The sequence below is a fragment of the Etheostoma cragini genome, chromosome 7 (assembly GCF_013103735.1).
Source record: "Etheostoma cragini isolate CJK2018 chromosome 7, CSU_Ecrag_1.0, whole genome shotgun sequence".
NCBI lineage: Eukaryota > Metazoa > Chordata > Actinopteri > Perciformes > Percidae > Etheostoma > Etheostoma cragini.
Window position 1 is genome coordinate 17857975 of NC_048413.1, and position 27175 is coordinate 17885149.

Here is a 27175-nt window from a genome sequence, read left to right on the forward strand (position 1 = left end):
AACATATAACAACAATTTTTAGATAAAAAAGAAAATTATTGAGATAAAAAAGAAAATTATTGAGATAAAAGAAATAGAATTATCGATTATTGATCTCAATTATTCGCATTTTTGATCTGAAAAGTTCAGGTTAATGAGCACATGGAACCAAAAAACAGAACAAAGAGGAGGCTGGTAGACATTTAGCGGCACGTAGTGCGCATGCGTGAATGAAAGAATGAAAGTGCTTCGCGCGTTTTGCTCTGAACCTGTCAAACCATAGACTGTAAAGTCTATTGTGAAAACCATCAAATAAACTGTTATCATGTCATGTTTCTTGGCGACATTTGACATTACGGTAAGTAACGTTACAGGTATAATTTAATCGTTGATTTTAGTTATTCAGTGTCGGCTGAACGTTAGCTAAATCGGAGATTAGCTAGCGTTAGCTAGGAGAGGGGACTTTAGCTAGCAGGTGTTATACGTTACTTTTCCCAGAGCAAATTACTGAGTGGTTGAGCCATGTCAATGTGTTAAAACTTCACTTCGCTAGTAGTAGCTCGTAGTTAAGCTTATGTCAAACTTCGTGTACAAGTATGACTGTATGCACGCTACATAAATCAAAGTTAGCTAGCCAAAGTAGGTTTACATTAACAGTGTTGACACAAATGTGATAAGGTTAGCTTGTCAACTAGCTAACATTAGCTAGTAATGTACAAAGTCATCTCAATATAACGTTAATCTTTGTAAAACCACTCCTACTGAGACGGTAGAGTGTGATTTCATCTGCCCATGGCTAACGTTATGTGCTTTAACTTAATTATTGTTCAAGTTACAGTAGCATTATGATTGGCAGGTTGCTTTTTGCAATTTATCGTTACAGTCTTTTTGAAAAAAGAAGAGGCCAAAGCAGCAATAAAGCTGTTCCTCGGAAGAAAAATGGCACCGGGGCAGGACACAGAGGTGTGAATGCGTACATTTCATTGCTGCTTACCAATATTCCTTTCACTTAACGTAACCTCACTTAAACATTAGTTGTTGAAGTAGTGGAGAAAAGTAACGTTTTTATTAAACTTTTTCATGTGCAGTTGGATAAAGTCCTTGACGAGGTGTTAAAGAGTGGGGATGTCCAAGCACTGGATGTTTTCTTGCAAAGGGACATACATGAAGAGGCCCCCATAAAATGTTCCCAACAGTTTCTCACCAAATTGGATAAACTTGTCAGGAGGGTAAGATTTAGTCCAGCACACTAATATGCCATGATGTTTCGTTATTTGTAGGTTCATAATAACCAAATCTATATTGTTTATGTAGAGTTTAGATCAAAAAGATTTCAAGTCAGCCAGTTTGGGTCTCGCTATCCTCTACAAGTGTGGGAAACAACTGAAACTACCTGGTGGTTGTCAAGGACTGTCAGGAATAATAGCCCAAGGTCTGCTCAAAAAGATAAGTATACATCTAATACACACAGGCACACGGTGTGTGAGCGCTGCATAAGAACATGTACCTGGCCAGTTGTTGATTGAACCTTGTTTTGTGCACATGGTGCAGTGGTTTGAGAAATGCAGGCAGCTGTGGATCCAATGTGGCCCGCAGTGGAATGAGACCTTGTTCAACCTCTCTGAAGATTTCTTTGATGCCTTAATGGTGAGCTGATGTCTAACAGTAAACCACCCTCAGATGTGTAATAAAACAATGTACCACTATTGTTGGTATTCATTGTGTAAATCTGTTTCTTTCCTCCCTGTTACAGGTGGTTCATGAAGCAGGCAAAGCGGGTACACTTTGTTTTTGAAAAAAAATTCTTCATTTGTCCTTAATATGTATTTCATGATCAATTAGCCCATTTTTAGGTTTTAGGACCCAAGTGGAGTTTTCCACCTTAATTGCTAAATGTTTAGAAACTTCATTATTTATCTATTTTAGTGATTGGATGTAGGAAACGATTCAGGTGGAAGATAATCTACATTTATCACACACAGCCAAGCTTTTTAGGACTTCAGCAACTTTCATGATTAATCTCGGTTTGGCTCTATTCACAGTATTGCTGTAATATGGTTTTATGCAGGAACATACAACATCACAGAGTCCTTCCTGTATCCCATTGGTCAATTGGCAGTAGATCCCAGAATCTACATCCTGATCCAAAAAGAGGTTTGAAATGGTTTTAATAACTACTTTTTTTTTTAGTAGCATTTAAACCTGAGTCAAGTGTTTGCTTATTAATTAACTTGCATATAATGTTCTAACAGGCAATCCGCAAATTTAACTTAATTCTGGACAAGATCCCAGTGGAGCTGAAGAAAGAGAGGAAGATCCTAACATCACAGGAGGCCTCAGATATCATGTATGCCATGATATTTTCCTCATAGTAAGGATCATTATTACTCACACACTGTTGAACCTTTGCTTGTTCATTAAATTTCTACAGGATCAAGCTGGCTGGTCGTATTTTGGAGGGTGGTGGTGAGTTTGTTTTGTGAATGGTAACATTTCTCTTCACCCAGAACAATAGTTATAGACACAAAAAATGTACAATACAGTCTGTTTGTGTCAGATTACGACTTGCAGACAGCCCTGATGGAGGCATTGTGCAGAATGGCCACTCCTTATCAGAGGAAAGAGCTGGCAGACCGCTGGTTCGGCATGGAGCATGTGGCCAGTGCCTTTGTCAAGATCTGTGATTCTGAGTTTGAGACGGTAAAAACTTGTAATGCATCCAAGTGCATCATCTTTCCCTATCATTTGCATTTTACATTTGATTTCACTGCAGCGGTTATGTATTGTTATAATATTAAAACAAGGAGCTCAGCAGTGTGTGTGTGTGTGTGTGTGTGTGTGTTTGTGTGTGTGTGTGTGTGTGTGTGTGTGTGATTTCAGGATTGTCGGAAGTTTCTGAACTTAGTGAATGGGATGCAGGGAGACAGGAGAAGGTACACAAATACCATAACTCAGTGCCTCCCATAACATGGTCTAGGGAACTTGAGGGGCCATTAGGGTTAGGAAAATTTCAATTTACTGTTATTTCAAACCCTTTACTCTAGCACAATTAGAAAATGAAATAAGAGCGACTGTTTTGGTCGTAGCTTTGCCTCTCTACCCATTGATATCACACCTTCCTAGAATAAACCAGTGTGTCATTTTGTGCCAGTTTAATTACTAACATTAGCTTTTCAGTAAATTATCTAAATATAAATAGCATTTGGGGGTCCTTAATATGATGAAGGTAGAAAACAAATGCAGTGACAGATGCACATAACTGAATAACAATACCCTTTCTGTACAATAGAGTGTATTCCTATCCTTGTTTGGAGGCTTACCTGGACAAGCATGAGGTCAGTATCGGCGTTCTATGGTTTGAGTCTGACAGCACATTCAGGGCAATAATATATTACTTTAGGGGCTTCCCCGATTAAGAGATTACATAGTAGAATCAGAATTGTCATGCCTTGCCTATTGTTGGCCCATCGTCAAATCATGTGGGGGGAGGGGCTCGGACGGATTTTTATTTACAGCAACATGTTGATATTTATATCATAATAGGCTGTATATTACATTATTTGGATAAAACAGGTAATTCTATGTAAAATCAGACATTGACATTGAAAATGGCACAATCCTTGTTTCATAACTATAGAAATCATAATAATACATTTAATTTCTATGTTACAAACTGTCAGGTGGTGGAAATGGCAGAGTTTTGGACGGAGGCTCAACGAGCGCCCGCGAACACGATAATGTGGTCGAGTGAGCTAGCGAGTGACTGAAGAGAGCTTGTGGCAATAGAACAAAGCCATAAAACATTTTTGCAGATTAAACACTAGAAAAGCAACTGTAGCAAGTATCTCACTATCACTAACATTTATATTTAGACGCAGTAAATTATATCCAGCTACAAAAAAGACTGAAAGTTGGAGGTTAGAAAAGTAGTAGATAGAGTTGTTCCTATGGAGATGAAACACTGTCTCGCCTCGCTGCATTGGCGTAAACTGGCTGGTTTCAGAACATTGTAGACCTGCGCGTTGCAACTTTCAGCTCGTCTCACTGCAAATCTTTGGTCTGAACTGGGCCTTACGCCTCTGCTAATATTCAGATTGGCAGTTGAATCAGGCTCCTTTTGAATGAAGCATTGAATATTTGGCTATTCGGGGGCAACCCTATATATCTTATCAGAAGCCTTTGCCTACTTGGTTAATTAACTATTAATTTAGGTTTTGTTTGCATGTCAATTGGAATATCACAATCCATAGTGTACTCTTTTGAGATTTCCTTGTGAAATGTAAAGGGCATTATAAATAAAATGTATTATTATTATTATTATCTTAAGTGTATTAGTAGATGTGTTGAAAGGATGTGGTTATGTTGTCAGCTGCTGATGCCTGCTGATGAGAAGTTGGAAGAGTTTTGGATCGATTTCAACCTTGACAGCCACAGCATCTCTTTTTACTTCTCTTTGTCTGATGAAGAAGCACAGGTACCTCACAATTATTCATGAAAGGGAAAATACAACATTTACAAAATCAACTGCAGATGCATATTTGTTAGAACCTAACATGGAGTGATTTTATCTTCATGTAGGAGGGCCAGTGGGAAACAATATGCATCAATGAGAATGAACTCCAAAGCTACACTGTTACAGGTAATCAAAGTACAATAACCACTGCACAGTTTTAAAAGTATCGTTTTAGCATCGGTAGAAGAAAAAACTCAAACGATACCCAATCCTAAACATTAGTCAAGAGTGCTAAACCTAATGAACATAATATTTCCTGCTGATTTGCATGTGATTGTCCATGTTTTAAGTATTTGCTGACGTGTGCTAATAGGTGTGTAACTTTGTATAATACAGTGCTTTTCTGTCTTTAGAGGAGGGCAAGAGGAAAATAGTGCAGTTAAAGTTGTCAGATGTGGTTGTTGTGGGTGCAGTAGAAGGATCAAGTCTTACCATCCACTTCAGCTCCTCCCTGGACATCCTGCAGGCTGCTCAAACCGTCTTTGGACACAGCAAAAATAAAGTAGGTCACAGCTTATTTACTCCATCCTTTTCAGCCCCAATATTAATAAGAATATTGGGTTTTCTTTTGACATCAAAATACACGGCTATTAAATGTCAGAAACAATGAAATTGTGAAGAACTTGGCCTCCCTTGAAAAACTGTATTTTGAATAGCACTCATGCTTTGGCTCAAGTCAGATTCTAGTGTGTTCATAAAAAAACTGGTGGTGTGCATTACTACGTGTCTCATCCTGTCAGGGCTTTGTGAGGAAGACAGGCACATCTGTAGTGAAGACTACAGTTAAAATTATAATGGAAGATAACAGCTCACAGGTAAACAATGGTCTAATAACATAATGCTCTTAATGTATAGCTGTAATGTGATCAATGTTGTCATTAAAAATGCAAAATGTATTACACTGAATACAGTTAGGGTGGGTGCCTATTTGTGGATGGGACTGGCTCAGTTTTAACATTAGTTCAGATACAAGTTTCAGGATGCCAGGCTGTGTTATGTGTTATGTTATGTTTAGTAAATAGGATATGGCTACAGACAAAATACACTTAATTTGCAGTGTTTGGCCAAATTTGGAATTACATTAATGTGATGACTGCTTTGAGGTGTTTTGTGTTTGTACTGCATGCCACTCTCTATGCAGGTTGTTCCAGAGAGTCAGATGTCCATTGGTCAAAGTGAGAAAAATACTGCCCCCTACCACTTACCTGGCCCATCTGCCCCTTTACAGGTAGCAGTTGTGCCACTTATTAAGTACAGTGTACTAAACAATGCATAGATTTATCGATGACTACCGTCTTTGACGGTTCACTGAGCTCATTAACATACATAACCAGGCTCTCTAGTTCTTTTGGACTTTTAGGGTTACAGTAGTAAATAATGCTTATTCAGTCAATATATAGCTAAAACTGTTTATTATTAATTTCGTTTTACCCCCTGTACACTAAATGGTTGTGTAGACAGAACAGTGTTTTTTTGCAGTTATTTCCCTTTTGTATAACATTATTTTGTGTAACAATTCAGCACATAACACCCCAACTACTGTCTACAAAAGATAACTCACCAGTCATTTGTTAGGGCTGCATATCCCTTCCCAAAAAAACAACAAGAAAAAAAAAAAAATATATATATATATATATATATATATCACTTAAAAGTGCAATTATTGGTTGTACAAATAGGCACCCTTACTTCACCTATCACTTTCCAACTGAAACACCTTAAAGACTACCAGTGTATGCCAGTAGGGGGCGAAGAGAGCAAGGGAACCAACCTCATCAGGCTTTTTGTTGACCAATATCAATTTCCATTCTGTGGTTGATCCCGTGCTATTACCTTCATGTGGAAGGAATTACCAATAAGTGCATTATTTTGGTATCACAATTAAATTGATCATTCACGGAAGCCACACAAAGGATTCAAAGACACGTTGTGGTTTTCCATCCAGATGATCACTCCAACCAGGATGAGGATGTCGGAGTCTACCACCTTCATCAGCAGCAGTGGAGGAGGAAGTGTGCATGGTGCCAGTTCCCTCTCTGCTGTTATGTCATCAAGTAAGAGTCACAGAAATTGTCAAGATTTCCAGTGTGGACTGTAGTCCAAATTATCAATGTAACGTAACATTAGCAGTTAGCGATTACGTTAGCATAGCAAGCTAGAGATTTAAAAAAAGTTTCAGTTAAGAACATGGTTGCACCAAACAAGACTTGTCGTTATTTTTTAAATCAATTATTTAAGCCAAAAATACTTACAATTCTGTGTCTCTCTGCTTGATGCGGCAGCCATCGTTGCTTGTTGCGCAATGTATGGATAAACCCTCGGTTTTATGTAGGCTCACGTCCTCACTCGGTTCCAAGGGCAATACACCCCTTTGTCTTACCCCTAGTCCTAAGTCAAAATGAGTAGGGACGGCCCAAGGAAGGCACAAGGAATCACACATTAGTTTTTTTTCTGTGTTTCTTTTTTTCTATGTTATTTATTTGTTTATATATTTTATATTCTTCAATTGATACAGGGTTAATAGTAAATAATGCAAATGCAAATTCTTGCTTGGTAACCATAGAATCGCCTGTCCTCAGCGGATTGTTATTTTGCCATGTAGTTACATAATATTGGAAGTTTTTCTGCTCTGAGTTGAAATTTTTCAACTTAAGGTGTTCAAAAAAGAACACGAGGTGCTCAGCAACACAAAAGCAGCGGGCAAAACACTTAACTCTCATTGTAAACAATTACAAAAAGCTACCCCAGGCTGCTAAAAGGCGCTCTGTCTGATCAGGACCTAACTGTGCCTTGATGTTGGGGAGAAAACAGGATAGATCCAACTACATCACATCTAGTGAAAGGAATAATTTTTTTGGATTACAATAAATCAAACTAAGATCATTTTTCATTATCTCTTAATTTTTTATTGTCAATTCAGCTCTCAACTATGGAATTATTGTTTTTTCTTTCCCTTTTAGACACTTCAGCCCAGCGTAAAGGCAAGCCTTCTCTGGAGATGGTTCGTTCATGTGATAGGCAAGGGGGAGTTTACACTGCTAAGAGCTGCAGTAGTGTTACAACACCTAACAGCACAATAACAGGTGGCATGACAGAGCAGGTAAGACACATGCTGAATATACTCCATTTAAGCTCAGCAGGCCTAAAATGGGACATCACAGTATGCAAATTGTGATTTTGTTTATGGTTTGTCTGTCTCAGAGTGCTGCATCTCTACAGAGCATGGCTTCCAAACTGCCAAAAAAGAATAAGGTTGGCAAACACAACCAGGTATAATCACCAAATTATTATCTTTATAAAAAGTTAGGCTAGTATGTGTGTACTTTTTCTAAATTGCTCTGAACGGTTCTCGGTATGCATGAATGATGAGAGCGTTTCCCGCTGCACTTTGCAGTAAAGGTGGCCGCCTAAGCAACACACACCTGCCGCCTTAACTACCTGGTCAAAAAAAAAGTGAATGATCTTAACCTAATAAAGTAGAAACACTTGATGTCAGATAACGTCCTTAATAATTGGACTTTGGGTTAGATCTTTTGAAAGCTTTCAGTGATTATGAGGAGCAACATGAGAGAGAAATTTGGTGATCACTCATTGTTGTTTAGGTACATTAAACCACGTTAAGCTTTTTTACATTAGAACTTATAAAGCCCATGAGATCCGTGGAGAGTCAACCCACAGCCGCTCCGATGCCCTGCTGAAAATGTGAAGCAGAAACGCTTAATGTCAGAAAGCTTCCATACTAATTGGACTTTGGGTTTGAGTTTTTGACAGTTTCAGTGGTTATGGGGAGCAATATGTTGTTTATTCACATTTAAAGGGATAAATCGCCATTTCACAGTTGTGTGCATTGTTGTTTGTGGGAGTTAGTTAGCCCGGGCATAGGCTACTATCTGCTTTGAGTGAGGGAAGCTAAGGGCTGAGTTCTATTATCTCAGAGCAGTTTTTTTGGAGAAGAGTTGTCAGGCGAAATGGATCAGAGCGTGTCACGGAAGATAATGGGAGCCATGCAATAGCACTGTAATAGCAAATATTGTTTATGGTTTACGTCCCCCTAGTGACACCGCTGGCTGAGGTGCAGGTCTTCGCAGCAGTCAAAGCTTGCTTAGTGTAAAGAGTATTCTGTCTGTAAAAAAATCCTGCGTATTCTCTGATCTGTACCTATGTATCCTGGTGGTACACACGTGCGGTAGTTTGATTGCACATACTTGTTGTAAAAGTTTGTTGCTGAAAAGAGAGAGTCTGTTAGTGTAGCTTCCAAATTTGGGTGGCAGTAGCTCAGTCCATAGGGAGTTGGGTTGGGAACCGTTGGGTCACTGGTTCAAGTCCCTGTATCTTCTAGCTGTCTGGTGCAAGATTTATTATTCTGTTTCATTTGTTGTCTCTGCTTGTCCTACAGAGCATACCAGTTGCAAAAGCAATAGATGGGGTTTTAGCTGGACAGGGAGAAGAGCAGTGTCTGGGTATTGTATTGCTATAATGACTTGATTTTAGGTTTGCCATGAAATACAGCTACATTGTCACTCTTAAGCGACTCTTGAATCCACCACTGCTCTTTTTACTTACAGAGCCGAGTTTTTTGCCTGACACCCAGCCCCAAACTGGGAGGAACATGTAAGCACTGTAAAGAACCTCTACACCACAAATCTGCTGCCATCAGAGTAGCTCTGGCTGGTGATGTGTACTGTATATCTTTTTAACATTTATTTGTTGGAATTGCAGATCTGTGAACTGGAACAAACTGTCAGTTTCTGAAATGCTAATGATGCCCACCCAGAAAATTACTTCTTTGCAAATACCTGGTAAGTAAAGAAATCAACAGATATCTTTACCTCTATCTAAGATGTCACTTAATGTTTTACATGTTAAAAGCTCTAAAAAAAAAAAATAATTATTATTATAAAAAAACAACAGCTAAATTCATCACGGAATCAATGTTGGCATCAAACTTTCATGACATTTTTGCATTAAATGATTTGTTCTCTTTAGAGAATCGATTAAGTTCGGCTCAGCAGCAGGAGCGCCTGTCCTCAGCACAAACATTGTCAGGCCCAGGCTCAAGCTCAATCAGCCAAAAGCAACTCCATACCAAACTCACCCAGCGCCTCCAGCAGGTCCTCAGTGAGAGGAACCAAGATCCTGCACCCCAGGAGCCATCTGTATCCCAGATAAAAGTGTTTGATATCAGAAAGGACTCTAAAGGCAGAAGTTCTGCAGATAGGTGTGCTTCAATACTTAGTCCTCCCAAAGAGCAGCAGGCCCAGAGAAATGGCGTGGCCAAAGGGAAAAGAAAACACCAGATGTCACTAGAGGCAGATGCTATTAAAATCACAGCTCCAGCCAAGGCCTCCACAACCAAAGCTCTGAAGAAGAAAGTATTACCAAATCTTACGGTTGAAACTAATAAGGCTCTTTTAAGCAAAGAGAAGGTATGAATTTTGTCTTAGTGTTTGTAATTTTACTGTTAGGTTATTAATGTAATATATTGAGATTCTCACACCTACTGACTTTACGCAGAAAGATGCAGAGGTTGCTGGCAGCATGGTGAAGCTCATCTCTAGCCGTTATGAGAATAACACCCAATCCACAGCAAAAGGTATCCCTAAGAGCTGGATTCCTCCTCTATTCAACAGGTATACCCAAATGGTTGATTGTAGGTCTATGTTATAACATACTGTAGTAATTTAACAAATGTCTTGTTAGCATAATTGTGCCACTCATTGCTGTGTTTTTCTAACAGGCCTATCTTCAATATGAGCTGGCTATCAACTGCTAAAGTAAGGGATCATGTAAGTAAGTGATTACCTAATTTATGGTGAAGAGTAACTTCAAGTTACTTGTCTACTCATACTTGGACCCTTTCCTTTCTGCATGTTGTGTATGGAGCTCTCCACGGCTCACATAGGTGGAGCCCCGGGAAGGACTTTGGACACTTGCCTCAGCATTGCTGGATCTTTGAAGTCAATGCTGTAGATTAGTGCTACGGCCTTCTTACTTCTGTCTGTGTGTGTGTTTGGTGCCTTTTGTCTTGTGCCGGTCTCCCTGTCAATGCCTGTTGTTTGTTTGTGTGTTTGTCTGTGTTTGTTTCTGTGTGTCTTGTTTGTGAGCTGCGGACATCGTTCTTGCTGTTGTGTTTTTGTTGTGTGTCCCTCCTTCCCTTATTTCCCCTATTCGGTTTAGAGTGAAATATTTGATCCCAAGTGCCTTCTTCGGCGTGTGTAGTGTACTTTTCTGTATGTGGGATCTGGACCAATGTTTTGCACTTTTGTTTGGCTCTTTGAATAAGTAAAAAATGTGATCACAAAATAGTTACTTTTCTCCTGCTTGATTTACTAAAGATGATCTTTATTGGCTACAGAAAGAAGAATCGGGAGACGTGAGCCTAATAAAATTCTACAGCCAAATCAAAACAAGCTCTACAAGGCAGAGGTAATGTCATTCAGTTAAAATATTTGAGGTACGTTTGGATATTCCAGTGCATTTAAGGATGTATTTAATGCTTTCCCCCCCCCCCCCCCCCCCCCCCCCCCCCCCCCCTATTGTACAGAAAAGATATTTTTGCATTCAACATTGATGAACCATTGAGTGTTAAGGTAAATATTGCTAATGTTAGTTATTTTATACCTTGACACCTGGATTTATTATACCTTACTACATAGTACGCCACTGTAGTGCTTAAAGTCTGTTTTTTTGGTCTTCAGGGAAAAACCAAAACCTTTACTAACACTTCTGCCATATCAAGCAGGTAAGTGTCTAAGAGATGAAAATGGCATGTTGACTGTCAACTTTGCAACCTTTGAAACCGTAATCTTTTGTTTGTATTACAAAATGGTCTAATGTCATATTCCCCATATTGTTTGACAGTGACATCCATGACTCTTCGGCACTAAGCACAACCGAGAAAGGACAGCCTATTGCAAAAGTATACTTTCATTGTACTGTGGGGTTTTATGTGTATTGAAAGTTGAAGCTAGTAGAGACACTGTTTGTCTGTATCTCTTGATGTCTGTTGACATGTGTGCATGCTTTCTGCACGTGTGCTCATGTAGTTCTGCTCTTGTCAGGAAGAAATGAGGAAAGCTCACTTTTCAAAAGTTATGGCTTGCACTTATATTGAGTGCAAGATGAATGCAGCAATCACAAAACTGAAATACACTTACATAGCCAATAAATCTCCTTACTCTCTGTCTCTCTCTTTCTGTCAATCTATTTCTCTGTCTTCCACTAACTTGTGTGTTGTAGGGTAAGCGGTATGTGAAGAAGCATCTGTTTAGTGACACAGACTATGTCACAACAGATGTCAGCTGGCTGAGGGAATCAAGCAGGAAACCCAAACCCAAAGTTACCACATACTCCAGGCAGGCACCCATCAAGCCTAAAGCTGTGTCACCTCATACTTCATGTAAGACATCAAAGTCACACATTAATGCTGCTCAAAAACTGGAATGAATCACATTAAGACTGATACATTAATTTAAAGACATTAGTAGACATTATACTTTCTTTTATTACAGATGAATCCCCAGATTTACCCCCACCCTCTCAAAAGCCTGTAAAGAGCAATGCCAAACCCAAAAAGGTAAGGCAGTGTTGTTCTTTGTAAATAATAGGCTTTAAGCCTCTGATGCACTATCCCGGTCAGCCACATTGTGTCATTGTTTAACCAGAAGAAGCCTGGTGTGGAGGAGAAAGTGGAGCAGCCAAACAAGACAGTGAAGTCAGCAGTACCACCCAGCAGACCACATGCAGCAGGCAGGAGGCCCCGGAGAAGTGTAGCCACTTCTAAGAACTACAGGGAGCCAGATACTGATGACAGCCAGTCGGAATCAGAGAAGCCTCCTGTACCCAAGGCAAATGCTTCTCCTATATCTTATGTCACTTTATCTTCTAGTTATTGTTCTTATATTTTAAGATCCAAATTCTCTATTAGAATTGGTTTGTCTTGAACAAAGTATTATTTTCAATTTGAGTAACTAAGCTTTATAAAAAACAAATACCTGTTGGTGTCACACACAGTATTTAGTTGAAGTGCTTTTTGGCGTTTTCCCTTTCCTTTATTGTGTTATATATAGTTTTTGTGCATGTTATAAGTTTACAAAGTGAAAAAAAAACTAAGCCACTAAGTATGATACAGTAAAGATTCCAGATCCCTAGTATATGAACAAACACTGGTGGGATTCACTTCATGCCATTGGGAGCACACACAGTCAACTATGTCTTGTGCAAAATTTCCATGTAATATTACGGTCTTTGTCCTCACAATAACAGTACTTTCCTAATCATCTGAAGAATACTGAGAAAACCCACGAGGTTGCTCAGGTGACAAAGAAAAAGGCTGCCAGCAAACAACCAACTAAAAGCTATGAGAAGCTAGCTAGCAGCCAGTCAGAGTCAGAGTCTGTGTCAGAGGAGCCAACCACTTCCAAGGTAGAGGTCAACGATATTATATCTCATGTTGTGATCGATTGATTATCTATTCTGCATGCTACATAGCATCTGTAAGTCTAAATATATCAGAAAACAAATCTTTAACACCACATGCTCACATTCATATTGTTACATAATTGTAATCTGGTAACAAATTTAGCTAGTGGGCCTGTATCAGGTAGCATCTAGTCCGGCTTACCACATGCACAGTATGGTTATAATTGCTCAAGTATTATAAAGGGTTTAAGAGCTAATGTTTTTAAAACAAAATCACACTGGCAAACAACAAGAAAGGGTGGGAATCAAATTGTCTTTTGGCAAAAAGAATGACCAAGAAAAATGTACAGATACTTGTCTCAACTTGTTTACAGTTCACACATCATCTTAGTCTACTTTTACTGAAATCTGCAAAATACAAACATCATTTAAAGATAGCTGTATAAGTAGTAGACTGTTGCAGATACATTTTCTTCCTTTTTTTTGGTTTGTCATACAACAGAAATATTTTGTTGGCCAGCAGGGGAAGAGTAAGAAGACCCATTTAGAAGTTCCAGAGGTAAGGAACAGAAATAATACCTCCTCCGAGCAGTCCCCAGATACATATAGGAGACAGGACAGCACCAACCAATCAGATCTGAAAAAGCCACCTGGTCTCAAGGTGGGAGCACAGCCCTCTCTTTAGGCCCTTGCAGCTTACCCTTTGAAAAGTATTATGCCTTGTGAAGAAAGCACGTCTGATGTTACAGAGTTTATTGTGAAGATTGACTTTTTTTGGTTCCATCTGGAAAATGTTAAATATTATTGAATCAAAAGGCAAAACCATATCAAGATTTTACCATTGTCTTGAACGTGAAACATTTTGTTTTTCAGCAGCAGAGACCTGAAAATGTTCTTCCAGAAACTTCCAGAAAGTTAAATAAGAAAAATGTCGTCCCTGCCCAAGAACAGATGAATGGATTGAAAGATTCCTGGGCTGCCCGCCACACCTCTTTCTGTTCGTCTCCTCCTTTAATTGAGAGGATGAGATGTAAGATTGTGGAAACCCCCTCCCCAACAGTTAGATAACAGTAATTTGACTCCTTTGACATCAGTAAATGTATAGTACATGATCCATTGTAGGTGAAGAAGTTTTTGTTTCTTCTATAACAGTGGCCACATATATTACTTAAGAGCTCTTGACACTGTTGGAACTTTTTTCCCAGCATTGAAAAGATTCTATAGCAAGATAATGTTTGGTTTTCACTTACTGTAGTGACACTGCATGTTTATTTCACTAGCTCGAGAGTTTTGCTCTGTTACATAAATGACCCTATTGCTCTCCAACCCCTAACTGTAAATTGATATGTGGAAAAGCATGTATATATTGACCTCCTGCTCTCTGTCCAAACTCTGAGGCCAGCTGCTTAAACATCTGTGCTTATTTTGGACCCTCACAGCTGCTGAGAGGTCAGCCCAAACCTTTGGTTTGACCTGCTCCCCTCTCCTCACCCCACGCGGGTCCCCACTCCCTGCCTCCCCTGACCCACCCTGTGAGGACACCCCCTCGCCAATCCTGCTGCTACCCAAACCTCGCTCTACCGTCAACAGTAAAGGACACTTCAGGGCCTGCTCTTTCAACAGTGCAGAAAAGAAGCACAACTCATCCAAAACTCAATCCATCCAGTCTATCCCTTCACTGACCCCTATAGGTCAAACTCTTGCACACTGTGCTCTCTCTGGACCTTGTGCAACAGAGGTAAAACAGCACATCTCTCACACCCCATGTACTGTAGGTCTTATGACCATACCGTATGTGGATTCTGTGTTAAAGGTTACAATCACATTTAAAGATTTTTAGTGTATTATAATACCACATGCTCCCTTTTACCCCACTGACACAAAATTTGGCCCTGTGAATACGTTAAAGTAGTCAATTGCAGCTAGACTTCATTATCTTAAAAATGTTGATGAACTACTCACCTTTTCATCAGTTCTAATGATTGGTGGGGGTTTCTTGGTATTCAACATCTTTGAGGGATTCACATATCCTTTACACTACATGGAAGTCATTGACTTCACTTGACAGTCATGTGAGAATCACTAGAGTTACACGAATGGAGAAAATGTGGATAAGAGATAACACTTCTGTAAATAATCATTTTTGAGTTTTTAGTTTTTTTTTTATTGGTTACATTGAATGTCAACCTGCCCAACCCTCAACTGCTAAGCTGCTAATGGACAACATTAGAGGATAAATTAGAAGATACCAGATAAATGCATTTTATTAAATAGAATATGTTGAAATTGCACATGATGATGTAAATAATTTAGTAATATGATTAAAATGACCTATTTAACTCCAGACAGAGCATATAATAGCACTGCATCAATTCATTGTGCCTCTTAATTTATTGTTGATAATGTCTTTATAATTTTACTGTCCCTAATCTATGACAGACATGGTGATTAGATAACCACTAAATGAGTGGCCATATTTCTTATTGTCCATTATTTTGTCATCACTTCCTGTCCCTGTCCATTCCTTCATTTGTTTTCAGATAAGTCCAATCCAGCAGCATCTACCCTCAACACCTCGAACTCCTTTGTCTCTGTCCACTCAGCCACTGTTGACATCCACACTACTCGAGCTGGACAAGCCGTCAATGCCCTCTCCTCCACTGTCTCCCTTCCCAGAAGACACCGTCAACCACGGGAGCCATTATAGCTTTAGTAAAGTGTCTTCAGTATCCTGGCTTTCACTGAGCCAGTCATCCACTAAGTCATCATTACTCACTAGAAGAGTAAAGGACAGCCCAGCTGCCCTGGCTGTGTCTCATAAAGCAGAGGTAGGGCACGACCACACTTTATATTTTATGATTGATTGATTGTAGTTGGATTGATAGATGGTTTGAGGGATGAGAGCACTGAAAGGACACTAATCAATGAGTTATGTAAGGTGATTTTTAAATATTTGTAGCCAATCAAACAAACAACTAATGCATTACTGTCCATCCTGACAGAAAACACCATCTTCAGACCGAAATCCTGACCAGCTTCTTATCTCAGGTAAAAGACCTTTTGTGTTCAACTTGGTTGTTGACAGGCGTACTAAAGATTAGTTTCTACAGTCTAATCCTACAGCTAGATCCCATCTACACCTAAACAATGTTAAATGTTTATTAAATTAGTACAACATCACATCTAATGTAAAAGTCATCAAGAGTAGGAATTCCCCCAAATGGGGCTCCACGGTCAAATCACTGATCTGCTTCAGAGGAAACCCCTGTGTTTAGAAATCAGTGATATTCTGGTTAATTTATTATAACTGCTGTTTTTTGTTACAGGACCCAGTCGTAAGCGCCGCACCTCCTCATCCAGTAGTTCAGAGGAAGAAAAAGAAGAGAGGAAGAAAAGCAAGATGAGAGGGCAGCGTTCACCTCGGATTAAACCAAGGAAGTTGTTCAAGTCCTGTAAGTCCAGTTACCTGTGAATTAAATTAGTCGTCAATTCAGTCCAAAATAACATTTCCAAATGTCTTGGTAGAATAACATCTATTGAGAAAGCAGTGCCTCTAAAGCAAAGATTACTGAAGCAAAACCGGGAGGAGGGGCTTCTCACTAAGATGAGAAAAGCTGGTCAACCTTAAAGGTCAGCCCACTTTAAGGGGATGAGTCTGTGCTGAAGTTGTCACTAGCTCTGTGGCTAATCCCCTTCACTTTAACCAGCTAGTAGCAAGCAAGACATGGGAAGTTGGCTTCGGTCTTCACGAGTTATAGCCCTAATGCATCCATGGTTGAAGCATTTATTCACCAACAGATAAACTGAACACACACTGCACTGCTGCTTCCACGTCTATTACGATACTGTTCCTTTGTGCTCACCGACAAACACACCTTCATCTTTTTGTTGTTGTTGCTTTGGTTGTCTCTCTTCACCGAACACTTGTACTTGTTATTCGGTACTGGTACCAACAGTACCTTTTTGGGGTACTTTCTCTCTGTATTAACAAAAACACTTTTCTGTTTTAAAAATAAGTAAGTCCAAACCTAAACTCCTCCCTACCTTCATCTCTCCTCCAAAACCCTACAACCTCCAGTCTGTAACCAGGGCATAGAGAGCCCTAACCCATGTCTCGACAGGGCTCATAACTAACCTTTTTCACCATCCTTTCAGAACCATCCTGATATATAATCTAAGCTGTCCCAAAAGAAAGGTGGACAATCCCAAATTTAAAATCTTAGTTTTTCTACATTATAAGTTGTTAGAGTAGTATGATTTGAGCTGTTGCCGTGGAGTTTTGACTGTTCATAGTTTTTGATGACACACCGATCCGGTTTAGAGGGACTGCACCAAGCCCAAATTTTTTCAATGTTAGCCACCCAGTAATAAAATAATAGGTTAGGCAAAGCAAGCCCCCCGTTCCCACTCAACCTGATCAACGGCTTTCTCCGTGTCTAATGATATAACAACTTCAGCAGACTAAGAAGTGTCAGGAAAAAGCACAATAATAAAAGAGTTTTCTAACATAAAATGATAACTGTCGTCCACTGACAAACCCAGTCTGATCTTCAGAGATGATATCTGGCAGGCATGGATCCAATCGCCAAGCCAAGACTTTAGCTAATAGTTTTACATCTAAATTTAACTAACTTAAAGGCATCCAACTACTCCAATTCTCTGGACATTTATCTTTCTTTAAGATAAGCAAAATCAAAGCCTAATTCAGAGTTGGAGGAAGAGACCCTCCCTCGAAGTAGAAGACACATAAAGCAAGAATTACTGAAATTACATAGGAGGCAGCCACCACATGTCTTTTCCACTACATGGTTCAACCGGAGGTTGACTATTCATATGGTTATCGTCAGCCCACACACTATAAATACAAATGTTGACTCGTTAGCTAGTTATAAGTTAGCTGGACTTTTTTTCTTTCAACCATCGTCCAAAATTTGTCTCACACTTGCGACCACTTTATCGGCATTGTCCTGACTGACTGTGACAGATTAAACAAGCTCCAGAGGCCACGTCGTCTTATTTTTCATATATTTGTCATTTTGTTTGTGCATTGTGTGTGCTGTTTCTATGTGCAACCTGTATACCGGTAAGTTAAATAATTGTATGACATCTACTCTATGTAACTAATATGTTTTTTTGGGATGTTATCTTTGCTTACGGATCAGTGGGTCTGTGTGTTACTTTTAGTCGCTGAGGTGTCTGTGGAGGGTGAGGTGAGCCGCGTGATGTCTTCTTCCCACACGATGAGCTCGAGTCATTGGGGGGCTGAAGTGGGGGAAGGAGACATGGACATGGATGAGGATCTCGAGTTGCAAGAAAATGTTGTAAACCCGAGAAACCTGTGCCAGCAATTCAGCTCTGAGTTGAAGAAGAAGTTCCAGGTTGGAGTGGCATGTGCTCACACACACACACGCACGCACACACACACACACTTAACATGACATTTAAATAGTCAACAGGGAAAGAAAATATGCACCAGTTTTTCTTAAGGAATATCAAAATTTACTTAAAATAATAAATAATATAATGCGTTTTTTAGATGTGGTAACCAGGACCTGAAATTAACACCGGACCAATTTGCAATTGGAAAGTAACACTGGCAATCTAACCTGCTACATTCGTAGGTAGCCAATGAGAATTGAGTGATTCAGACGCGTAACTATCGGTAAGCAGTGTACGTGACTGACACACACACATACACGGTGGATGCAGGGAAAAATGCAGATGAAATGTACAGGATGACCCATATTGAGGATAGCTGCGTTATTGTAGGTGCAATGATAAGTTAGAGTCCAATAATTACTTTATCAAACAGTGTGATTATGTGTCCCAGCCCAGGATAGGAAATTATGCCTTTATGCTCGATAATCAAGGCTATATCAAGGATCTAGTTCTCAAACAGCAATTCCTGTTTTCACATTTATGAGGCAAAATTAATGGCTGGTAAAAAAGTGACTGTGACAGGTGGATTTTTAAATCCACCTGTCAAAAAAGTTTACTTCAGGCCCTGGTGGTAACCCTGTTGGTTTGAGGAAGATGTATAGACTTGATATATTCTCAGAATTTCTCATAATCCTGAGCCACTAAAATGATGGCCTTGCTGAATCGTATGTATTAAATGTGTTTGTATTCAGAACCGTTTTAATATGGTGGAGATTTACAACAAGCATTCTTTGAAGACCGTCCAGCAACATGTCTCCTCCCTCAGCACGCAAGTTACCAAATACAGGTCAGTTAGTGTGTAGTTAGTGTTGTAAAGCTAACAAGCTTTCCATCCATTTCCATATAGGCTTAGAGATTACAAAATTAATATGCAAACTTGATGTTTTTTTACCTTGAAGATATAGCTTAATTCATTATCCAAAGCTATTATCAGTTTACTCTGTTAAATACAGAAGTACTTATGTGTTTTACAGGCTCCAATTTTACAGTGTCCTGCTTTACAATTTAGATCTACGCTTTACTGGTTAATTCTCTCTTCTCTGTACAGGACTCAGAGGCTTGAACAGGTTCAGAAGGTCCTCTTGGACGAGATCCAAAAACTGGAGCAGGATGACACTGTGCTGAAAAGCATGGAGAAAGACCTGACTGTATGTCACTCTGTCTCTCTTAGATATAGATTAGATTAGATAATACTTTATTCATCCCACAATGGGGAAATTCACGTGACTTCCTCCACAGGACTACGTTTTCATTTTAAAACAGTGTTTTAAGACAAAATTGATGTCCATCCTAACAAATTTCAGCACAGTTTTAGAACTAATGTCCTTATTAACACGCCCAAACGATGCAAATCAAAGACCATTCACGGTCAGGCTGATAATGGCACTGGACATGGGAATTGCCGCAAATCGCTTGAATAATAGCTTGCCTCCTGCTTATGTAGACAATATTAGCGTTATAAAAGGCAGAATTTAACAGCTGCTAGCATCGACAACAAGGTCAGAAACAACTGTAATTAATTATCCATGTTAAATTGACCTAATTTTGATGTCTGTTTTCTTCTGGAAAGGGTCATATGACAAATTAAAGAGCAAACGTAGCTGGCTGCTTTATCGATTCCAGAAGTCTCCCTTTCTGCTCGTCCAGACAAAAACACAACCCGAGTTTTTAAACTAAAACGGGGTCAGCAGCGTTCCCAATCATCTCCGTTTTAGGGGTTCTAAAATGCCAGAGATGTGTGGACGTATTTCGCATTAGGAGTGACCTATTGTGTGGATGTGGCCTCTCTCTCTCTCTCTCTCTCTCTCTCTCTCTCCTCAAATAAAACAATCATACAATACTGTATTAAATGAAATTGTCACTTTGTTGATTTGACAAGTTCCTGATCAGTATTTGGTCTCTATTCTCTCACAGATGTACTGGAAAAAGCAGACTGTGGCTTTCCATTCCTACCAGGAGCAGGCGACCACAAGGTGAAATTTAGGCCTCTGTGTATGTTTGTGTGAGCACTGAAAGAGCCATATTGTTAGTTTGATCATGTTTCTGTTCCACTACTGATCAAAATGTTTTATAAAAGTTTGAATAACACACTTTATTCCAGGGTACCTGCCAGGTCTCAAAAGTATTACATTTTATATTCTAAAACTAAGGCCTTTAAAGTACGTTTACAAAATATGACTTTTTCTTTATTTTTTCTTGTCCTTTTGATAAAATTTATATTGTTACGTCATAAATAAATCTACTTTGTGTGAAATTACAATATACTCTAGTGTGACTTGGATGTTAGGAGACAGAAAAAGTCTCGCAAATCAGTCAGTGAGTTGTGAGGAAAGAAAACAACGTTGTACACCTTGCTACTAACAAGCTAACATTAGCATGCAATGTTAGCACAACAAGCCAGATTATGGCGAGTGCTAATGACATGGCGGAGCTGAAAGACCTGCAGGTGCAACGTTGTCTGCGTCGCTCCACTGTTATGGGGTATGTGAATAGAAAGACAACCAACATGCTAACTCACATTCAAAGGCATCACTTAGATGTGCCTATCAAGAGGAACAAACTAACCAAAGCCCAATTTCTTATTCAGGTTGCTTTTAAGCAGCCTTTGGAAGCAAAAGCAGATTGAGATAAAGCATTCATTGAAGCAACTTGACAAGATCAAGAGTAACAAATAACCCCTCTGTCTGACTCTTTCAATTGACCCCAAAATTGTAACTCCTGTCTGTATATGAGTTGAGTGTCTCAGTTACTTCTGCCAATGCATCAGAGAAGTGTTAGGTGGGTGAGCTGCTGCTCGCATAAATGCCTAAAACTGTAGTATGCATTTATCGTTGTTGATTCGGTGTCACTGACATGCAGTCAAAGCGTCTAGTGGTTTGACTTTCAAATTGTTGAGACATATGAAAAATATGTAAAGCAAATCAAGTACATCTTTAAACCATTTTAAATTACTAATAAATAAATAAATACTGCAATTCTGTCAACCAGAAATCCTTTTCCACACCCAGTGCACTTTTTCAGAACCCTTTAACATGCAATATATTTTCCTTGTTCCCTTTACCTTGAGCTTGTGTTCTTCTACCTTCTTCTGCTCTCCCTCATTTGGTTCCGTGACTGTCTGTTCTTCCTTTTAGAAATGAGGACCTGAAAAAAGCCCTTCAGAGCAACGTGTGTCACAGCTTGGAGTATGAGGAGAGAATATTCACATCCCAGGTGTGATCCTCAGGCCTAACCTTCACAGCTGACATCTAATGTGACCCATATAGTTGCCCAAGCATCACACTTTTTAATCCAGTAAATCCAGTGCTTATGTTGCTTAGAAGGAAGTTTTTAAATAGAGCATTTCACCTTATGGTACGTGTCTATGTTAGCAGCCGGGGTATGCATTCTGGTAGTCTTGTGTTGACTTTTGAGAAGCGGGGCATCAAGTTGCCCCGCTTCTCAAGGTCTTCATTTGCATATTTATGCAAATCAGGGGTATACAGCTCAACTTGCTGCATCTCCGAAAATCTTTTAAACTGACCGCTGTAGTTCTAGGCTGAAGACTCAGATTCAGCAACTGTGTATTTCTTGCATAAAAGGCTTTCAGAAACAAAGTACGATAAACTTTCTGTAAAACATCCCCAATGGTGGTCCTGTTTGAAACCTGGGAGCAGGCGCCCCACAAGTGCTCATCCAATCGGGTGCAGCCATTGTGGTTATAGGCGGGTGTAGCTTGTTTTCTTTGTTTGTCAGTGGTCCTTGAAGAGAAGTTGATAACTGCTAGTTAAGCGATAGTTAATCCTTGCCGTCAAAAAATGCCTATGTGGTCACCTACCATTAGCTTGTCAACCTGTCTGTCCAATGATTTTTTTGCTGAGTGGCCTAAATAACATTTTGCTTATCTCATTGTCTCATGTGTCAACCCTTCCCCTGCTTGTCCTGACTGTGTCATATTCAAAATCCTGCTGATCTGCCTGCTGTTCTCAGATGGGCCTGATAAGAAAAGACATGAAGTCAGTTCAGGACAGACTCCTCAGCGAGATGGTGCGTAGACAGGACCCAGGTGGCTCTTCAGCGTGGATTAGACCAGAATAATTAGGCTGGTTTATATTTAGTGTCCTTTACTCTGTCAGCAGAACAATTCTCATTTGAAAGCCTGTAAATAACTAAACAGTCTTGGGAGAATGTATGACTCAGATGATGTTGTGTAAGATTTTAACTTAAGTGTATTTCCTGAATCTTTTCTTTGTACTTGTTTGCCTTTCGTAGCAAGAGGGTGAGATCCAGAGTGTGAAGAGAGGCCTGCATGCTTTGTTTTTCCCCTGATGGAGCCATGATTGGCCTGAACAAATCTTCTGCCACGGCTCTCTACACTATAAACAAGGTTGTGCATTTCACCACATGATGTACGCTGCGCTGTGTACTTCAGCTGTGCTGGTTTTATATGAAAGTGTTTGTCTGAAGGGTTGATGTTCCTAGTTCTGCTGTTATTGTATGTTGGATGTGTTTGGTTTTATTCAGACATGGATGTGTTGTTTCTCAATGTTTTTTTTATCTGAAATGTCATGTTATTCTGATATTTGATTACAGTTACGAATTCAATAATTTTAGTGTTACTTGATAGAAAGTACAGGTAATTTTTGCCACTGATATTTTTAACACAAATTCCTGATGTATTCATGAAGGTTAGTTAAGTACTGAAAATCACCAATTAAACATTTAAATTGTTAAATCTATTGTTTTTAAAATAACTTTCAACTGGATTCTTGATTGAAAATAAAACAAGCCATTCTTAAAAAAGACCTTGTATTTTGAAGACAAGTAGTGCTTACAAAGGTATTTCTCTTTTCACTGAAGACATTAACAGTCCCATTCAGATTGACACACTGTATGTACAGTTATTATCAAATTCATCCCCAATACCACCTCCCCCAGACTGCAGTCTTTACACAGTCCAAGTGACACATTATCAGTTAAGAAAAGGTGAAGCTGGTCACATGCACAACTTGTTCCCACTACACGGATCCACGCCGCCTTGTCAAAGGAGTTCATGAAATAGTACAAAAAAACAAAACAATGACTGAATGACAAGATTGTTTTTTTTTTTCCTCCACTCTCACCCCGAGAGTCGGAGGATCCACCAGAGTCCGCTTCCACCAGCCAGCTTCTACATGGCGACATTCAGTAGTCTCCAGGACGCCCTGACGAAAAACATTACCGTCATCGCCTCTCCCACACTCGTGCCCTCATACAGATGATATGATAGTCGCGGGTGCTGGAAGAATGTTAAAGACATACTGAAGACAAAAAGGCTCCAGGCTCTTTAAACCTTCCACCGCTGAGCAGCTTTGCAAAATGTCCAAACTCAGCATTTCTTCACAGAAGAAACTCCCTGCTTTCATGGCCGGTGGAACCTGGAGAGACAAACATACAGGGGAACCGTGTTTAAAGGGGAAAAGTACGAACCGTCACACTTGCATCCAGTATTCCCTCGCGTGTCACTGTTCTGTTCTGCTGTCACAACAAGGACTCCGGCTTCCATAACAGGCTTAGCCAAGGACACCATGGCATTTTAATATTTCTCTCTGCTTGGAGGACAACCCCCTCCCTTCCCTTTACAAGCACTCCCATCTATCTTTAGCTCCTCGGAGCTCTCTGGATGAGCAAGGAGAGCTAAATTTAGACCACTGCAGCCTATAATAGAACATGCGTATATTTCCAAGCACACTACTAACAGATATACAATCCAGAATACTAACCTCGTTAGATGTTTGCTTGAGGCATGCACTTCCATCTCCGTACTTTTGAACTCGTTGAGCTCTTTTCGGATTGCAGCCTGTGTTGAAGAGGAAAACCAACATTAGTGCATCCCTAAGTACATCCCGAGCCACCGAGGTGCTGTGACCTATTGACAACAAAGGGACAGCAGCAGGAAGAGGAAACTAAATCAGCCTAAAAAAATTAAAAACAATATGGGGGATTCAGCAAGATGAGCCGATAACAGCAACATGCCATGCAAATAGTCTTGATGAGCAAAAGGGTAAAGAACTTCTGGAATTTTGTAATAAGACCTTAGGCCCAAATGTTGAATTTGTGACAGGTTATAAAAGTTGACATATATACAACTGTTTTTTCTTCACCGTCTAATATTATTTGTCTCTGTGTTCCATACAAATACACACCTTGTCTGCTGCTGAGAGCCGAGTCCAGGGCTTGTCTGCTCTCCTGTCATAGTCCTGAGCTTTGGCCACCTCCACATAGTCACTGAAGCGGATCAGAATCTTTCTGTCTCGTAGTTCGTCTACTGTAGGCCGCTGGTTGAGCTGGAATGCAAAAGAAATTGGCAAACATTGATAGCTGACTGCTACAAGAGTCTCCATGTTTTTGTGCATAGCCCACAGTGGAAAGACATCTTTAAAATATATGGAAAATACACTCATATTAACAATTTTGTACCTTTCTGTTTAGCCGCTGTTTGATCTCCCTCCTCTCCTCTTGCTCTGTTTGCTCGTTTCTCTCTGGGGAAAAAGAAAACAGCCAAATTAGAAATTCACACTATATCAATTAAGGTATTTTTATTAAATGATTAACAAAGATATATTATATTATCTAGATATAAATATAGATCACCTTTTAAAACTATATATATAAAGTTTGTTATACTATTGAACAGGGTTCCCAGTGAAAAGAAGAAATGTGCACTCATGCATTTCTGCTCCTGAATAATATCCTATATAAATAATTTATTCGGGTGAGGAGACGGTAGTTTGGAGACAGAAATGGAAGTGTTTAAACTTACGTTTCAAGATGTTTCTACTCTCCAGCTCCTCTACATTCGGTCTCTGGCTCAGCCTCCTGCGGAGAAACACCAAAACCACGTTTTGAACCATTCTGACTTCAACTGTTCCCTTGTCCTATCCTCTTTAAACCGGCTGTAGTTTTTTCACTGTGCGCGTTCTTGAGAGGAATCCCCTATGTCTCCATCTCGCATCCAAACCCCGGCTGTGATGCTTCTGCAGAGGCGCTCCCCACATCTGGAATAGTACAAAAAGCGCAAATCTCTTGTTTGAGAGTTAACCACCGAATTATTTTAAGATTTCCAGAAGCTGCATCTCAGGTGTAGCTGTCGTATTGCGTTTGCTGTACACCGCAGCAGCAGCAGCAGCAGCAGCAGCAGCAGCAGCAGCTCGGGCACTCCTCTCTACTATCCGACACAGACAACAGGCGCTTTTGAACTGAGTCGTGATGGGCTGCTGGTGCGCGACTCCCCTAGTTTCCCCGGTTACTGCATACATAATTAGTAGGAGGCGGAGCTTAAGAGGCTCCCACTTACGGCATCCCCATCCTCCTCCTAGGGTAGCCTATACTAGGCTACTGGCACACTCATTTTACCCACGTTGTTATTCATTTCAGTCACGTAAACACCTTTTTTTAAAGCAAGAAAAATCTAATTCAAACAGGACATAAAATACTCGATGGATTGTAAATATAACTTTGCCTATTCTATGATGTGACACAATTCCAATGTCTTCTTTGCTCTAATAACCAAGTTTAAACAGTCAGATTACATGTACAGTAGTGCATTCCTTTGAAGCTGTCGCGTTCTCCCACTATCAAAGCATTGAAAAGGTCTCCAAAATCTAGTTTTTCCGGATTCCCCTGCGCGCGTGTTAACTATTGATACTTTGTATGAATAATACATGCGAGCTGCACAACATGGGCTCAGCCCCAGACAGCATGTGGCACACCCCACGGCACACCTTCTAAGGCTGAAAGGACAGAGAGGGCAGAATTCCGCCACACAGCAGGACTCTCTTTATCCTCCTGACCCGAGATAACACTGGACACTTTATAGTTCTGTCCTTTAAAAGATCAAAGTTAGGTCACATGGACTGAGACCTGGACACCCATAAATCAGGGGGGGCTCAATGTGTGTGTGGGGCACTTCTAAACCCTGTTTTTTTATCTAAAGGGAGACTTACACCAACTTAAAACCAAATTTGTGCGTCAACAGATGCCACCATCAAAACAGAAAGGCATCTGTAATAAACTGCATTATGTAACAAGCATTTATCCTAGATTTGTTTTCTACATAAAAACACTGGCAGAGGAAGCAAAGCCACCCGCACGGACACAAATCACACTAGTAATAATCTATACAGTAACGAGTACACACATTGTTAATACATGTATGACTACACATCCTGGAATAAAATATGGAATATGAGTAAAAATGGAACACAAACACTATGAAAGTGGTCTAGAAAATATTTAGCATTTTGCATATAATCAGTACTACTATGAAATTAGATTTTTTTTTTCTTCTGTTTGCTTTTTTATCTTTCTTCTCTGTGAGGTTTCCCTATTGTCAAAGTGTAGTTGTTCATCTAATCAGGCCTGTTTAAAGGTACTTTCTTAGAATGTCATCAGGTGGGGAACAACCCAACACAAATGTTGTGCTTTACGACGCTTCAATGAACCAACTGAGTGTTCCCAGAGCTCTTACAGTCTTACATTTTAAACAGATGAAACAGAAAATCACTTCCAAAGCCCCAGCGAATATGACCATCCACTTTATTATTGACTTGGCTACTGAGTTGCTTAGCAACAACACTTTTCCCTAGCAACACACTAATGGGGGATTTCACTGTTGCACACAGAGCTGTATGTGTTTTACAGAGAGTCTGTGGCTATTTTTAGCGACAGACCATTTTCTTTGCTGGTTGGAGGAATAAATCAGAGATCGCTGTCGATATTTAACACTATTTTGGTAAACGTTGGATATTCTTCTTTGTGAGCCACGTGGCTCCCAAAACCTTATTACACTACTGCTCGCAGCTG

The 27175-nt window shown here is 39.8% G+C and overlaps 2 protein-coding genes across 9 annotated transcripts in view; one reads left to right on the top strand and one right to left on the bottom strand.

The window, feature by feature from the left end:
• The first annotated feature begins 196 nt into the window (after nucleotides 1–196).
• Nucleotides 197–23408, top strand: sycp2 (synaptonemal complex protein 2). 6 transcript variants are annotated; one of them, XM_034876511.1, is made up of 47 exons: nucleotides 197–337; nucleotides 863–942; nucleotides 1068–1208; nucleotides 1294–1425; nucleotides 1522–1626; nucleotides 1733–1757; nucleotides 2048–2133; nucleotides 2232–2326; nucleotides 2411–2445; nucleotides 2537–2679; nucleotides 2860–2912; nucleotides 3269–3314; nucleotides 4349–4453; nucleotides 4558–4618; nucleotides 4846–4994; nucleotides 5233–5307; nucleotides 5634–5720; nucleotides 6438–6546; nucleotides 7453–7592; nucleotides 7694–7762; nucleotides 8889–8952; nucleotides 9058–9103; nucleotides 9212–9291; nucleotides 9479–9918; nucleotides 10007–10122; nucleotides 10230–10278; nucleotides 10848–10918; nucleotides 11037–11082; nucleotides 11191–11234; nucleotides 11354–11411; nucleotides 11732–11891; nucleotides 12004–12068; nucleotides 12157–12339; nucleotides 12758–12916; nucleotides 13416–13574; nucleotides 13787–13943; nucleotides 14353–14651; nucleotides 15454–15741; nucleotides 15916–15961; nucleotides 16240–16365; nucleotides 18098–18291; nucleotides 19045–19139; nucleotides 19401–19500; nucleotides 20267–20325; nucleotides 21487–21565; nucleotides 22322–22378; nucleotides 22604–23408. In XM_034876511.1, the coding sequence occupies exons 2-47, from the start codon at nucleotides 919–921 to the stop codon at nucleotides 22658–22660; spliced, it is 4977 nt and encodes a 1658-aa protein (XP_034732402.1). In that variant the 5' UTR covers nucleotides 197–337; nucleotides 863–918; the 3' UTR covers nucleotides 22661–23408. The 6 variants fall into 6 exon arrangements, with proteins under 6 accessions (XP_034732402.1, XP_034732406.1, XP_034732403.1 ...); XM_034876515.1 differs by having other exon boundaries at nucleotides 13437–13574; XM_034876512.1 differs by having other exon boundaries at nucleotides 12160–12339.
• The window catches only part of phactr3a (phosphatase and actin regulator 3a), a 30952-nt gene continuing 26905 nt past the window's right edge, over nucleotides 23129–27175 (bottom strand). For all 3 annotated transcript variants that reach the window (XM_034876519.1, XM_034876518.1, XM_034876517.1), the window contains exons 8-12: nucleotides 25134–25189; nucleotides 24791–24852; nucleotides 24517–24657; nucleotides 24094–24170; nucleotides 23129–23748 (exon numbers count right to left, since the gene is read on the bottom strand). In XM_034876519.1, coding sequence (XP_034732410.1) covers nucleotides 23733–23748; nucleotides 24094–24170; nucleotides 24517–24657; nucleotides 24791–24852; nucleotides 25134–25189 — 352 coding nt within the window. In that variant the 3' untranslated portion in view covers nucleotides 23129–23732. The remainder of the gene's footprint in view (nucleotides 23749–24093; nucleotides 24171–24516; nucleotides 24658–24790; nucleotides 24853–25133; nucleotides 25190–27175) is intronic.

Bases quoted from the DNA above. Each gene is read 5' to 3' on its own strand.
- sycp2 (XM_034876509.1), top strand. From the start codon at position 919: ATGGCACCGGGGCAGGACACAGAG. The intron at 12,364-12,757 runs GTCACTTTATCT...TCACAATAACAG, and splicing joins ATGCTTCTCCTATATCTTAT to TACTTTCCTAATCATCTGAA. The intron at 22,379-22,603 runs GTGCGTAGACAG...TGCCTTTCGTAG, and splicing joins ACAGACTCCTCAGCGAGATG to CAAGAGGGTGAGATCCAGAG.